Source organism: Meleagris gallopavo, chromosome 8, assembly GCF_905368555.1.
Source record: "Meleagris gallopavo chromosome 8, MGAL_WU_HG_1.1, whole genome shotgun sequence".
Lineage (NCBI taxonomy): Eukaryota > Metazoa > Chordata > Aves > Galliformes > Phasianidae > Meleagris > Meleagris gallopavo.
The window spans coordinates 11,362,435-11,377,849 of record NC_139411.1 but is presented as its reverse complement, the minus strand read 5'-3'; the positions used below and the strand labels follow the sequence as shown (position 1 = coordinate 11,377,849).

The window sequence follows — 15,415 nt, the reverse complement described above, 5'->3', positions numbered from 1 at the left end:
CCTGATTTGCCAACTGTATCATCGGCTGCATCCAAAGCTCTGCAGCCAGCAGGGCGAGGGAGGGGATCAGCCCCTCTGCACTGCACTGCTCTGCACTACGAGACCTCACCTGTAGGGCTGCATCCAGATGGGGAGTCCTCAGTACAGGAGAGACATGGAACTGTTGGGGTGTGTTCACAAACCTGGTCCGAGGGATGGAAGACCTCCTGCAAGGACAGGCTGAGAGCTGGGGCTGTGCAAACGGGAGAAGGGAAGGCTCATAGCAGCCTGTCAGTATCAAAAGGGGCTGTAAGAAAGAAGAGGACAGACAGTTTAGCAGGGTCTGCTGTGATAGGACAAGGGGAAATGATTTCAAACCAGAACAAGGGAAATTTACAGAGGATATAAGGAAGAAATATATTACAGTAAGGGTGGTGAGGCACTGGCAGAGGCTGCCTAGAGAGGTGGTGGTGCCCCAACCCTGGAGACAGACAAGGTCAGGCTGGACAGGGCTCTGAGCTCCTGATGGAGCTGTAGGTGTCCCCCTGTTCATTGCAGGGGGGTTGGACCAGATGGCCTTTAAAGGTCTCTTTCAAATCAAATGATTCAATTGTTCTATGACTTCTCAAACTTACAGCATCTCTTAAAGGAAATTGTTCCTGTCTGTTGTTCTCAGGATATCTTTATGTTTCTTAGAGATATTAATGGAAGCTCTCTGATTATCTCATTCCACCTTGCTTTCAGACTCCTCGGAGACAAAAAAGACTGTTCTGCCGCTACTACGATGGAAACAGGAATCCTAGATACATTCTGGGCCCTGTCAAACAGGAAGATGAGTGGGACAAGCCTCGAATTGTTCGCTTTCTTGATATCATTTCTGATGAAGAGATTGAAACTGTGAAAGAACTAGCAAAGCCAAGGGTAAATGCCTTACACTTCCTTGCCTTTTGGAATTTTAAATCCATGTGAAGCTTTCTATGTGAGTGTGTGTGACTGTCTCTCTTGACCACAGATTTGTGTGCACTGTGCTCACATGTTGCTTCTCTCACTTACAGCTTGTGGTGACACTCTTTCTAGGAGACGATGGGGAAGCTGGAATTCCTGTGTAATTAAAAGCCAGGTGGCAACAGTTAGGCTCTTCTGGCAGAGTTTCTGTGCACGCTGTTTCAGAAGAGGAGGAGAGCATTATATGGCAGAAAACAAACATACTGCAGCTAGGCTGCCTTGAAGTATACCTGTCATCAGATAGGCTCTCCCTTTTTTGTTTATTTGCCACAATTATGACATGGATAAGAGAGGGAAAAGCATTCCTCTGGTTCTGGAGTGCCGCATTACTCTATAGACAGTAATGAATGGCCCATTCAGTATAGAAATATAAAAATGACTTCTGTCTCCCAGGTCTGAAGTTACCTGCAGGTGAAAGAGCTACAGCAGGGCAAGACTTATCAGTGCTGCTATGTTGCTTATTCAGAATTCCAGCTCTTCAAATTCTGTTTCAGAAACTGGATTCCAAGGTTCTTGTTTCTGAGGGCCTGGTTCCAAGCCAAATCAGCTGTCAGAGTGAACAGGAGTGTCCAAGATAAACAAAGAACTGACTGAGTTGCCGTCTGAATCCAGCTGGTGTGACTGCATCATGTGCATTTAAGATGTAGATATAAGGAAATAACTCAATTTCTCCAAGTTATCAGTTATTTCTAAAATAAGATTTTAGTCTTAGTCTAAGTATAATTTTCCTGCTTCCTTTCTTCAGCCTGAATGGCTTATTGTTCAGAGAGAGCTGAGCAAATGAAGATTAGGGAAGAAATGCATTAAGTACAGGACAGTTAGCTTCATCTGCTGCAAAGCAAGCCAGTGATGCCTTATATCTGAGCACATGGCAGGTAAGGCTGCCCTTGGCCACCACACTGGGTAGCCTGAAGTGGATTTTAAAGCTTCCTAAAGGCTGATGTGTTGTGTTTCTGAGGTGACACTCAGAGCTATATGGAGGTACGAGTGATTCTTTTCACTTACCCAGGTGCAGCTCGAAAGGTTGGAGGCCAGTTGTTTGCCTCTTGGTGATTAAGCCCCTTTGCTGCTGCAAAACCTGGCATTATAGCCGTGAAGTACGACTTGGTATCTTGATGATGTAGAAATAAGTCTTAGCGCAGAAAATAAGAGCCTGAATGGATCTCTGAACGCATGGCTATTTTAAACTTCAAGAGCTGCCAAATGTTCTCCCTGTCAAATGTTTGGCTCGTTTCAAAGACTGCAGATTCACAGTTCCGTGATGTAGAATCTTAATGCTGTTAGTGTTCCACGTAATTCCTGTGGCCGAGGCTTTGTAGAGCTCAGAAACCAATGCAGCAGGAGCATTATTTTTAAGGCAGAAGGATAGCCTGTCCCCTGCTTGATCCTGGGAATGTTGCTGTCACTGCCTCCCAGAAGATCCTGCTGTGTGATCTGTGCCCAGCCTTGTGTTGCTCTGCCATGAGCTGGCGGGAGGGAGGCTTAACATCCAGCTTTGGGATTCTGTCTGGAGTCAACGTTTGTGACTTGATTCTTATATATGTCTGTGTGGGATGGGATGAGAAGCTTCTTGCTCAGAGTTCCCGGCACCTGTTCTTGTCAGCTGGGATAGGGAGGCTTTGACGAACTTAGTTTCCTTTAACAATAGAAAAATGCTCCTTGTGTTTGATGTGGGACTCGGTGTGCCACGTTGTGCCTAGAGCTCACCAAAATGTGCAACTTCTTCCGAAATGTAAGCTCTGCAACTGAAGCTTTCCGTTCTGAACAGTGGAGTGTCTTTGCAGTACAAGAAATCTGAATTGGTGTTAACTCAGATGGGACAGTGTCAAGTAAATGGAGTGCAGTAGAGGGAAGGGCAAAGCCTTGAGCTGGGAGTTCACACTCCGGGAACAGAATGTGAATGTGCCCATGGACATAGCAAGTAGGTTTTCTTAGCAGTTACTGTTAAAGAAATTTGCAGTGTTGCGTTTAGCACAGAAATATTCAGAAGGTAGGCTTCTACTCATTTTTCTTGTGTACGTTGTCACAGCATTGCTTGGATTCAATGTAACTGTAAAACTCACGTGCAGGACAGAGTAACAAAGGACCAATTGTATACCTGTCCCGATACTGTGTTGCTTGCAGCAGTTGTTGCAGTATGAAGAAAAGGGAAGTTTCCAGCTTGCTTTATTCAGACAGCTGCTGCTCTTGCTCCAGAAGTGCAAGCACTGCTTCCTGAAAAAGCTGATTCTTCTCTACTGTTTTCAAAAAAATATCTACACACATATACATTTAAAAACAAACACGAAAGCCACACACAAATTCTCTCCTAACCTCTCTTTCCAATAAAATGGGAGGGTCCCCCTCTTCCCATCACAGCTCTATGATTTTCTTCCCTGGTTCCGTAAAAGAAAAACCACCTTGAAAGGTGACTGGGTGGTTTGGGTGGTCTGCATAGAGGCTTGTGTGACATTTCCCCTTCGGCTTCTGAGTGGTCGGATTGCTGTGATGCACTATTTGCTTTGTAATGCAATTGTTCTGATGGTTCGCTTCACAGCTGAGGCGAGCCACCATTTCAAACCCCATAACAGGAGCCTTGGAGACGGCACATTACAGAATTAGCAAAAGGTAAGAGAGCTCTATGCCAGATGTTTTGGGCCTGTAATGAGTACATAGGTTCTGCTCATTATGGGAAGAAAAGAGGTGGTCTATAAAGGCAACTTTGGCTTTGTAGTCCATCGCTTTATTATACGCAGATCCTGTAACAGGCTGTTACTGCTGAGTTTCTCAGTCTTTTCCTTCAGCTAGAAGGAGTATTTGTTTTCTGTTTGTTGTTGGGTTTTTTGGGTTTTTTTTGGTCACCTTCTCAATACGTGTTCTCAAGTGATGATCTGTGCAAAAAGCAGGTCTCTTATTCAGCATATAAAATATTCAGTGCTACAAAACCTTCAGTGGAATGCAGTGATTTTAGTACTCCCTTTCTCTTTGCTGTTGTCACCAGCCAAAAATTATCCTCCTTTCCTTTGCAAAATCTAGCAGAGCACCTGAAGTGCCTTAACACATGGGAGAGGTGCTTGAGGTCATTGCCATGTGGTGACAGCTGGACTGGCACAAGCAGTGTGTCTGTTAGTCACACAGCATCAGTGCCCAGGAGTGCCCCTTGCTCCTGCCTGGGCCCTTCTGCCTCCTGCCAGCACAGATCTGGCAGAAAGCAAGCTTGGTTTTTGACTGGTCTCCTAATTCTTTTCACTTCGTCTATAAAGTAGCGCAAGTCTTGAATTCAACAAACATTTTCCAAAATTTGCTTCAGGAGAAAGCCTGTCTGGTTCTGAAAGGAACTGCACCCCCAATCTCCCTCCCACTTTCAGTAGATGTAATTAAAGATTGGCCGTGCATTCCATCTGCATTAAACCTAAGTTCACAAAGGAGTTAAACTTCTGCATGAAGAGGAACTGTCTGTGAAACTCAGCATCATACATTTTTTTGCAGAAAGTCTGTAGTTTACAGCAAAAAGGAAAGGGAATAAAAGGAGGAAAAAAGTGAAAGGACAATCTAACCAAATTTTTTCAACGAATTTTTTGATTTGGACGTGGCAGCTACAGCGTCTGTTGCCCTTCAAATATTGCTACTTTAAGAGCATTGCATACCATCCAGACCAATCGGAACCCTTTCAAACACCTGTGGCTTGGCAAAAAGCAGCCTGCTAGGTGGGTAAGCCCTTGTCCTTTCTCTTTTTGTAGCTGAGCCGTGCTACTGTTCATGACCCCGAGACTGGGAAACTGACCACAGCACATTACAGAGTCTCTAAGAGGTAAGGGGAATGTCTTCCAAAGGTACTCCCAGTCCAAGGAAGTCTGTTCTGTGGCTGTACTGCTTCATCTCTAAATGTGGGGCAAAGTTGGACTAATTTTAATTTTAATTTCAGTCTTTCTAACTGAGCTGTCTCATAACAAAGCAAGCGGTCATCTGAGATAGAAAATACTTCTACGTGTTAGTGGTAACTAAAATGGGGGTTCCAAGTTTGCTTAGCATGCCTTGCCTGGTGCTACTAATGACTAAAATGTTCTGCTCACCCTGACAATGGAAGAGGCTGTGTGTGTCTCTCACCTGTACCACGAACCTTCAGTACTGGTACGTGCTGCGTAAAACAAGGCATCGCTGTGCTGCTGTGATCCAGGCGAGTGGTGCGAGCCAGAGCTTGTTGGAAAGGAGCACGAGGAGCTTGTGCTGTTAGTGCTAGGTGGCTGCACTCGTGCAGAGCTGCTGGTAGAAGTGTCCTCCAGCTTAGGGCTGCTGGAGCTGGTTTGGATTACAGATGAATCATTGCTCCTGAAAACCAAAAAGACTGCTTGCTTTATTTTTTGAATAGCCGACTGCTTTCCCTCATCAAACATTCTTTCCTAGCAAACGCTCTTAGAAACGACAGCATTCGTCTGTGAGAGGGCTGCTGTTGCGGTGTGGGACGTGGCAGGCTGTGTGAAAGGGGCACCTTGCCAGCAGGGCGCGGAGCACGGGCAGGCTGTGCTGCGTGCAGCACCAGCACGGATCTGACACGGCTTTCAAAGAGCTGCTTTTTTCCTCTCCTCCCAGCAGCCATCTGTATCGGGTGGTAAAGTTTCCAATTCAGAAATACCAGGCTGGGCTTTTATTTGTTCCTTGTTACCTCTCTACTGTTTTACTTTTTTTTTTTTTTTCTTTCCCCAGATAAATACATTTTAGAAAGTTTTTAAATGGGGAAGGCAGTGTTTTGTGTGAGCAGCGACCGCTGCAGCAGCAGTGTTGAAATGCTCTGCTGTAGTGCTGCTGTGCTGTGGCTGAGGACACGGCTGTTGTGATGCCCGCTACGAGGCTGACTTGTGCAGGGGGCACATAGGCCCACATGCGTCATGTAGCTCTGGGCAGCAGGCTGCATTTTTCCAAGTGATATAACATTATTTCTGCAGAAAGCTTTTGTGCTGTTGAAATCTGTGTCAGAAGGGATGTGATGCAGACGTTCGGGCATGGTGCATAAACGCGGCTAGCTGTGTGCAGCAGTCGTAAGCACTGCTAAAAGCTGGCTCGTGGTGGGAGGAAGGAAAAAACATATCCCGCAGCATGAGTTCAGCACTCCTAGAGAAATAATTCTTTACATTACTGTAATACACTGGCTCTGCTCGCAGCTGTCTTTTGAGGCGGGACATCCTCCAGTGAGTGAAGTCTGATGCAGGATAGCCTGATGACAGGTCCTGGGGTCCTCCACTGTCAGGCTGCCTTTATACCTTCGGACAATTAACTTCATTTTTAAAAAGTGTTGTAGTTTTACTTCATGAAGGAGGCAGAGTTGGCCACGGGGAAGGACTCAGGGCAGCCGCTGCAGTTCTAAATACTCAGCATAGTACAGAAGGGTGCTGTTTTCCTTTGTTTATTAAAGCCTGTGTGGTACGCTGGGCAGAGGGCTCCAGGGGCTGCTGTTGGGCATGAACTCAGCGTGGGGTGCGCGGTGCTTGTGGCTGCTGCCTGCATGTGGCTGCGAAGCATGGCTCTGCATCGCTGCTGCTTCTTTGGGAAGCGCTTCATGTAATGCTCTCTGCTTTCTCCTGACCTCCAAGGCTGCTGCGTTGTAACACTTTCTTACACATACTAACAGTATGCAGAAGCAGATGAATCTTTGTATTTGTGCAAGTCATTTACATCTGGTTCATTTTTTCTTTCAAAAAAAAATCCATGCTCGAAGAGATTCTGTAACCTGTGTCAGTGTCTTGTCACGTGTCATGCTACCCTTCCTCCAACACAACGTTGTGGTGTTTTGTTTTGTTTTTTTTAATACAAATTTTTAGATGAAAGCAAACCAATCTTTATCGTAGACTTGTGGAAAGTTCATTTTTATAGCAGTTCCATGATGTTCTTAGCAGCCAGGCACCGTGCACAGGTGTTTCAGCCCAACAGCCTTGTAAAAGCAGCAGCAGCCACTGCTGAGCCTTGGGATGTTGGTACGTGGATGCCTGCCTGATTTACCGACCGAAGATGTTTAAAGATGTCTTTGAAACTCCGAGGCTGACTTTTCATATCTATAAAATTATATTTACTTTTCTCCCTTAAAAATCACTTCCTCAAATGTGCTGAATACCCAATTTGTGGTAGGCTGTTTTAGTAGAAATTGTTCAACAGGGGAAATGAAGTGTTTTATGCATTGCTTAATTGTTTTCATAACGATGTGTAGTATCATTGCACAGGTAAGTAACGTGAGTAGACAGAATGCACAGCACTCACCTGTGAGTGGATGGGGACATGTAGAAGAGCTGAGTTACGTTCACATAGAACCTGCGCTCGCTGAAGTAATTTACTTCTTTTCTCAACTGCTGCATCAAATGGGCGGTCTAAATTGGCTGTTTGGAATGGGTAAGAGCAGAATGGTGGTGTGCCTGTTTTAGAGACACGGCTTGAACCAAATGTCACTGTTGGGAACCCTTTCTTGCATCATTTGATGGTCCCAGGTGGGAAGTAAGGCCCTTAGGTTTAGAGCTGCCTTAAACCAGGATCCTAAGTGTTCTCCAGAACACATTTATTCTATGCAGCTCATGGAAATGTTTCTGATTGACCTACCAAATTTTTGCAAGCTACAAAAGATAATCTCAAACTTGAAGCAATCCCAAATATAGCACTTGCACTGCTAGCCTACTGGCTGTTTCTACCGTATTTTAGTCATGTATTGGTTTTTTTCCACTTAGTGCTTGGTTGTCTGGATATGAAAGCCCTGTGGTATCTCGCATTAACACCAGGATACAGGACTTAACAGGGCTCGATGTCTCCACAGCAGAGGAACTTCAGGTAAGTGACTGACTTCCACACATATGGTGCACTTCATTTTGGATGGCAGTGCGTGTAGAACAGTGCTCCTGTACGGGAGCTTGTCACAGACGCTCGTTACATCCGGGGCCAGCTAATTTGGTGTCTGGCTGAATCTAAGATCATTAGAAGAATGACTTATTCTTCACGGGGAGGTAGAAGCAGTTGTCATTGCAGAGTAGCACTTGCTATAGTGTGAAATAGTTTGTTGTTGCTGCTGCAGGGAATAACCAAAGCTCACAGTGTTTATCGGAATGAATGTAATTTCTTTTTATTTATACTGAAGAGGAGAAAGAGATATGAAAATGACATGGAGGTCAAAAAGTGGTTTAGATTAGAATGATACAAGCTATTTGGAAAAGAATATTGCCTATAATGTTTTTACAGAGAAAAAGTATTTTTCTGCCCTGGAAGACAGGGAAAGGACCTGTTGGGTGAAAAAGAACGAGCTGCCACAGGCAGGAATGCTCAGAGTGGTTTGCAGCTTCTGGACAGGGTGGTGTATTGGTGGGATGTCTCAGTGAAATCTGATTCATTTGTGAATAAAGCCAGTGTGGTTCCAGGAGCATGGTACATTTCCGCTGACAGAGACTTGTGATTTCTTATAGCTTAATTATGAAACCTCATCTAGCAAAAGGCTGTAATTGACAGTCAAATTCTTGACCTTTCTTGTCTGGATAAAGTAGCTTTACTAGATTTTGTGCTTCTCCTTTCGCTGTAGGTAGCCAACTACGGAGTAGGAGGCCAATATGAGCCTCATTTTGATTTTGGAAGGGTAAGTCCTTTTTCCTATCTGCACCTCTTTCTTCTTCACAAGCGCTGTGTTTCTCTTTTTCAGGTGGCAAATTATGGAGTGGGAGGACAGTATGAACCCCACTTTGACTTTGCACGGGCAAGTAGATGGAGGAGAGCTAGTCACCTGGTGAAGCCTGGGCCTCCTGGCTGTGGCACAACTTGTGATCTTTATCGTGAATTAAATTTTGTAGCTCTTCAACTTTTCTAATCGGTGTTAGTGGAGAAGCCCTCTAAACCACCGGCTGAACTGAGAACCATTTCAGACATCGTGGAGCAACAAGGGTTTTCTTCAAAACCATAATTTCTAAGGAGCTATTCTTAAGGAGATGACAGACACTTCTTAACAAAGCAAAGGGCACTAGCTTTATTGTTAAGCTGGAACCACGTTTAGAATTATTTTAGCTGACCAAAGTACTGGCAATGTAAAGCCACTGAAGAACATACAGTCAAACTGCATAGATGCTCAGTGTATATCCTGTGCTCCTGACACACAGAGGATGGTGCATCCATGCACTGAGGCTGGCACACAGGGGTCTGCAGTGCGGTTAAGGCAAACATGGCTGTAGGGCCGACGGCTTGATGCCCTTTTCTAGAAGGGAAGTTTTGGAGGCAGTGTAGTAAAACTTGTATTGCAGCTTACCGTGCAGGCCGTGCCATACAGAGGGAGCACTTCTGCCAGAGCTGAGATGCAAGTATCTTCCATGCTGCTGAAGGAATTGTTCAAGTGCTCTCTGTTATTGTTCTTTAGCTGCTGATTGCTGACAGACTACTCAAACTGGAAAAGGCTTACTTTTTCTTTTTTTTTCTTTTCTTTTTTCTTTTTTTTACTACTGAGTTCTTCTCATCACACAATCCCCCTTTTATTTGACTGAAATTCAAAACTTATTTCTCGTCCAGCCTAAATTTCAGAGTGCTGGAAATAATTACGCTGAATTCAGTTGGTTATTTACTGGGCACACTTGTTTGTGATTTAATGCTTTCAGATTATCCTTATGCTGTGAATCCAAGCCACCAGCTATTAATCAGAATTTCTGCTCTGTAAGCACATGCTCAGAAGCATTGCAAGTGATCTAACAGTTTCTGTTTGGAAACGCTTGGGTTAGTTTCTAAAATACTGATTGCTGGAAATTTTAGTGCACACAAATAACGGGCACAGGAGGTGGGCTCTGGGTGTTTAGAAAACAATAAAAAAACAACTAAAGTAGAGGTGTGACAAAAGCTAGCTCGTACCCTCCCACGTGGGGCTTTGTTCCTTAAATCAAGTGCTCCATTCTGAACACAGCGCTGGGCTGGTGTTGCCACAGCCACATGCTCATGTTTAGCATGCACCCACCTTACTCCTGTTGAAAGCTTCAGGAATGGCTGCCACGGGTGTTCTGTGGCTGCAGTACATCACACTGCTGAATGAATCACTCATGGGACTCTTTGTGGCGCTCCAAAAGCTTGTGTGCCAGGATGCAGAAGGCTGTGCAGCGGTGAGAGGTTGGCGAGGGCAGAGGAACAGCAGGGAGCAGGACTCACGTGAGGCTGGCTGAGCCGGGGGCTGGAGAGCTGCCCTCATTTGGTGCTCCTCTTGGGGGAAGATGAGAAGGCTGAGGTAGCTGTAATGAAATAATTACCCCTTGTGGCTCTAAAGAGGATGTATATACTAATTTTCAGATGGTACAGTTGTTCTTACTCATTAGCAACTTGGGCATGACTTCCCTCTCCCGTAGCATTTTGAGTAGCCTTATCTAAATAAGTACACTTACTTTCAGTTCCTGCCCCTGACTAGAATGAATGAAATTTTTTCTGCATGAATTTGTCCACTGCTGGCTCTGCAGCTGTCTGTCATTGGCTCCTCAATAATCAAAATGAAACGCTTATTAAACCTGCTTGCTTTTATTCACAGAAAGACGAGCCAGATGCTTTTAAAGAATTGGGAACAGGCAACAGAATTGCTACTTGGTTGTTTTATGTAAGTGATACATTTCTGCCATGTGCTTTTGCCAATAATGTCTTGTCGCTGCACATCCTGTATAGCTGAATTATTTCATTACTTTTGTTTAAACTGAAGTGATTTGCAAATGAAGGCAGCCGTCACCTCATAGTAACATATACAGGTAACTTACCTGTAAGTCATGGCTCTTACCTGTGCTTAAGTGCTTAAGGAGGTTCTTTTCCCTCAGAGCTCAGTAGCAATTTAAAATATTTGACTGCCTATTCATTTTTATATCTGCGTCAGGATTTACAGCACACTCATTGCAATGACATTTCAGCACTTATCATTCAGGGCTATCGCACTTCAAACCAAACAGGTGGGTTTTAGCCCTATTTAATGTTTTTAATCATGCAGCCTTTGGTCAGTAAATGAGAGGCATAAAATAAGTTGCTGAATTATTTGTTTCACTAAAATGTGACATCTGAGGAATGCAGTGGCTTGCAGCTTACCTGTGCCTTTTCCCACCCTTCCAGATGAGTGACGTGTCAGCAGGGGGAGCTACCGTCTTTCCTGAAGTAGGAGCAAGTGTTTGGCCTAAAAAGGTAAGAAGGGTTTTATTGTCCAGTTTAACTATCCTCTCCTCACCTGCACAAAACCGTAAAGCATGTATGTTTGAACATTCGAAAGAAAGCTTTACAGTGAGTTTATGTGGAAAAGACCCTGGTCACAGGGTGCTTACAAGTGAAGCTGCTGGAGCTGTACTGGTGGTTCCAGGGCCCTCTGAGCTGCTGCATGTTGGCTCATAGTCACATTTTGGACGTGAAGTAAATCAGAGTCTCACTCCATAGCAAAGAAATGTTAGAATAAGGAAAACAACCTTCAATTTAAAAGGAACCTTTGAAATACAAATGGTCCTCTATCTTATTGTTGAGTAAGTTGGTATCACACAGAGCAAAAAGCTGAGCATTTCCACTGCAATTTCCAGGGAACAGCTGTATTCTGGTACAATCTCTTTCCAAGTGGAGAAGGAGATTACAGCACACGGCACGCAGCCTGCCCAGTACTAGTTGGAAACAAATGGGGTAAGTGTCCGTGGTGATGCTCCTGCTGCTCGCGACCTGGAGCTCAGGGGGTGCCTCTGGGTTGCTTTGTCTTTCTTTTTTCCTTTGGACCTCGCAGTAGAATAGAAAGCAGGCAGAAGTGTTAGGTCCCTTTTGAAGAAATCTGTCTCTCTCTCTATACATAGTGTTACTATGTATGTAATACTGTGTATTTTTTATTTATATCTAAAATATAGTAGTATATTTAATAGTCTCACATAGCTTTGTACCTACTGAAAGGTATTTTTCCCCTTTGATGGATTAGGCCAACTTCACATTTATGTATGTGTTAAAATACTTAAGCACTGGATTTTTTTAAATTTTTGTAGCTTAGCCAGAAGGATGAGCTGAAGGATGCAGTGACCAAATACCTTCATGTCATTGCAGTGTCCAATAAATGGCTCCACGAGCGGGGACAGGAATTCCGAAGGCCGTGCACGTTATCAGAGTTGGAGTGATGCAGATTCGTCCTTCTCCTCTGTATTCAGTTTGTGTAAAATGCACACATCTCCTACAGTTTACAATTGACTAACACTCCACTACAGATTCACTCTTCAACTACACCAGTGTTTCATCTGTGGACAAAAAAAAACATGCTTTTAGTTCCTTCTAAAATATCCCCTTTAAGATTTTATAAACAGATTATATTGAGTTTAAGCTCTCTGAGTGTTACAGGAAAAAAGAAGAGGACAAATTACAGATGGGGGCTACAACCAAGAGTGGTGTTGTGTGGTGTTCCTTCACCATAGCCCCTCTGACCAGCCACTGCTCGCTCGCTTTGAGCTCATTGCAACTGTCTGTTGCCCGATGATACAGTGGGAGGGCTCCTTTCTAAGGAAGGCTGAATTAAAGCAGTTCCTGTTCCTTTATTTTCAGGCATCTGACTCCTTGCTTTTCTAGAGTGCGTGAAAACTGTGGCCGTGGTTTGTCTTCATGGGGGAAAGAGCCTGTTATCTGTTTCGGCCTGTTTTCCTACTTCCATAAAAGCCCAAATTTTTGGTCAGTCTTCCTTCTTAGCTTCTATAGTGAATTTGGCTCTTAACCATGAAAACGTGAGCCAGCAGTTGCACATGCATCAATGAAATGCTTCAGCAGTGTTACATCAAATGCATGCCTGGGTCAGAGCAGCCTGACAGTGAGCAGAGCCCATCTCCTCTGTTTTTTTCTCTATTGTTTGTCCACATCAAAAGAAACAAATGCTGCTTTTATTCTGTCTTAGTAGTAAACACATCGGTTCCGTGGGCAGTGGGGATGGGAATGTTTCCGTCTTCATTAATAGCAGTAATTGTGCCTTAGGACACTGGAATTTCAAATTGGTTATGAGACTTCAGGTGATGAGGTAACGCAGTTGTCACAGAATGCTCTCCACCCCTGTCCTCCCAGTTCTCAAGTTCTGTGAGAAATAGATGGCCTATTTATAATCCTAGATCATTTTTAGATGCTTTTTCTTTTGCAGATGTTTTTGCTGCTGTGGGTGCTGCGTGCAGCCTGCAGCAGTGACATGCCTTTAGTTGATGCTGCTCACATAGGGCCAAGGCTCTACCTGCTCTCCATGCTCTGCTGTTACTCACCTCACTGAGGCTGCTCCATCAGCTAGGCCTGGTGCTGGTGGGCAGGGAAGCACTGGGAAAGGGCTGTAGCAGAGGCTGTGGTGTTGCTCACTTTGCTGCTGCCAGTCCCGTGAGCCAGGCTGGAGCTGTGCTGATCACCCCATGCACCCACACGTGTGAGCGTGTGTACACACACACACACACACACACACACACACACAGTCCCCAAGTCAGCAGTGCAGTAGAACTAGCTCACAGTGACTTTCAAAGACTATGGTTTGTGATGAGTCTTCCTTAAGCTGAGATGACATTGAAACCTCTGAGGGAGATGAGACTGTGGCAGCTGTAGCTGTTGGACTTCTGTTCTGCTCTTGAGATTCCTGTGGGAGGAATAACTGCTGTCCCTGCTTCCCCCCAGCACAGAAGGAGCTGAGCAGGGCAGGGAGGGACTGCAGCAGGTTTCCTTGCCTTAGCCATCCTTCCTCAACAGAGGGATTTTTAGCTAAATGGCTGAGTATTCCACTAGCATGAGAACAAGAATTAAAGTGAGCTGCACCAGATTCTGCCTAAACAGTCTGATTTTCTGGATGACAATGGTTGTTACTGATTTAAGGGTCAAGCCTGAAGTCTTTACCAAGGAAAAAAATTCCAATTTTAATTAATTGGGTTTTCTGCCTCCACAAAATCTTGAAAATTGAGCCAAAAGGTAGAAGAAACCAACAGTTACATGTGAGAAATACCTGCAGAATATGGAGGATGCAGTTTATGGTACTTGAGTTTGAAATACTGCCTACTTTCAGAAGACACTTTAAAATCTTTGCTGCAAAATGTCTTGTTAAATTTCTACTGAGCCTGTTAGCAGTGGGACCTCCGTAACTTTATTCTTAGCCCTGCACCTTCCTGTATTGTGCTTGTGTTTTTGAAAGGTGCAAAACAAAGCCCCATCCAGTACTTAACAACAGGAGAAGTCAGAAACAGCTCCACCACTTCTGTACTCCTCACTTATTCAGAATTGCTGGTACAACAGAGCAGTATCCAGCTGATAGAAATAGATTCACCAAAAAAAAAAAAAAAAAAAATCAGAGTGATAAAAATAATGCTAAGTTGTAACAATTAAAAAGAAAAGAATACGTAACATCCTTACTTACCCAAGTTTTCACCTTTCTACATGGTGTCAGTACAGTCTTTTCCTATCTATGGTGTTCTCTTTTCCATCTTCTCCCTTTTCTTAAGCTCCAGAGGAAGGCGGCAGTGGTGGCTAGGGGTGAGTCCTGCCCCTTCCCTGCAAGTAACAGACAGCGATGTGGTGTTAGGAGTCTTGGCTGGGGGCATTCAATTTTGCCAGTAGTTCAGAGGCATCTCTGAATGGCTTTAGATAAGCCAGTTCTGCACAGTAAACTAGCACAGGAAGAATCACTGCATCACCACCATGCATGTGTTTGGAAAGCAGCGTCTGGTTTTGCTATTAACGGAGCAGCTGTTTCTTTCTGAAGCGTGCAGAGGAATTACTTGACATGAAAATAATTCAAAGCAAAAATTTGTACAAGGTAGGAGAGAAATTCTGAAAAAATGTGGCAGTGATTGTTCTAGTACTGTGACATTGTAAGAGAATGCTGAGGGCTCGCACATCTTAGATGGAAAAAAAGAGGGCTGAAGTGATGAGAAATCACCTTTTCATTGTATCAAGCAATTTTTCCCCCATCTCTGTTCAAAACCAAAAGCTGAACAGCGAGCCCAGAAGAACCTGTGAAACGTACAGGGCAGTTTGCTGAGCAGGTCCCTCCCTCAGCTGCTATTAGGTAGCTCCAGGGCTGACTTTCATTTTAAGAATGGTCTCCAAAGAGGCAGCACCTGGGGAGTACAAGTGTTTTTGTGCAGGACTTCTTAAATCAGTGAACTACGCAACGACCTGCAGTTCTTCAGAGAAGAAACAGTTTGTCTTTTGACAGTGGAAAATTTCACTTGGTTTAAAAGGAAGATCTCCCAAAACTCAATCTCAAGTCTGCTGAGGCACATCAGACTGAAACGCCCCAGGTTATTGGTAGAGAAAGCGTAGGTTTTTCCTTTAAGCTGCAGATAATCCATACTTCATCCTCTTCCACTGCGGTAGTGTTTGTACACCTTGTCCTAAGTGTGTGAGTGGTGATGCAGGTGGCGGTGTTCCTCTCTGCCTTATCCCTTCATTTCTCCAAGGGCTGTTGTGGATCAAGAGCGTGGCTCCTGTGTGAATCTAGTTTTGTATTAAAGATGATTGAAAACTG

General features: G+C 44.3%; 1 protein-coding gene across 7 annotated transcripts in view; it reads left to right on the top strand.

The window, feature by feature from the left end:
- P4HA1 (prolyl 4-hydroxylase subunit alpha 1) overlaps window positions 1-15,415 on the top strand; it is a 27,198-nt gene extending 11,783 nt beyond the window's left edge. For 4 of the 7 annotated variants that reach the window (XM_085229648.1, XM_085229642.1, XM_085229644.1 and 1 more), the window contains 8 exons: window positions 724-900; window positions 4,704-4,774; window positions 7,671-7,770; window positions 8,510-8,563; window positions 10,475-10,540; window positions 11,038-11,106; window positions 11,490-11,586; window positions 11,992-15,415. In XM_085229648.1, coding sequence (XP_085085774.1) covers window positions 724-900; window positions 4,704-4,774; window positions 7,671-7,770; window positions 8,510-8,563; window positions 10,475-10,540; window positions 11,038-11,106; window positions 11,490-11,586; window positions 11,992-12,062 — 705 coding nt within the window. In that variant the 3' untranslated portion in view covers window positions 12,063-15,415. Of the gene's footprint in view, window positions 1-723; window positions 901-3,520; window positions 3,592-4,703; window positions 4,775-7,670; window positions 7,771-8,509; window positions 8,564-8,626; window positions 8,681-10,474; window positions 10,541-11,037; window positions 11,107-11,489; window positions 11,587-11,991 lie in introns of all 7 variants that reach the window. The other 3 variants (XM_085229645.1, XM_085229646.1, XM_085229643.1) reach the window with 3 other exon arrangements.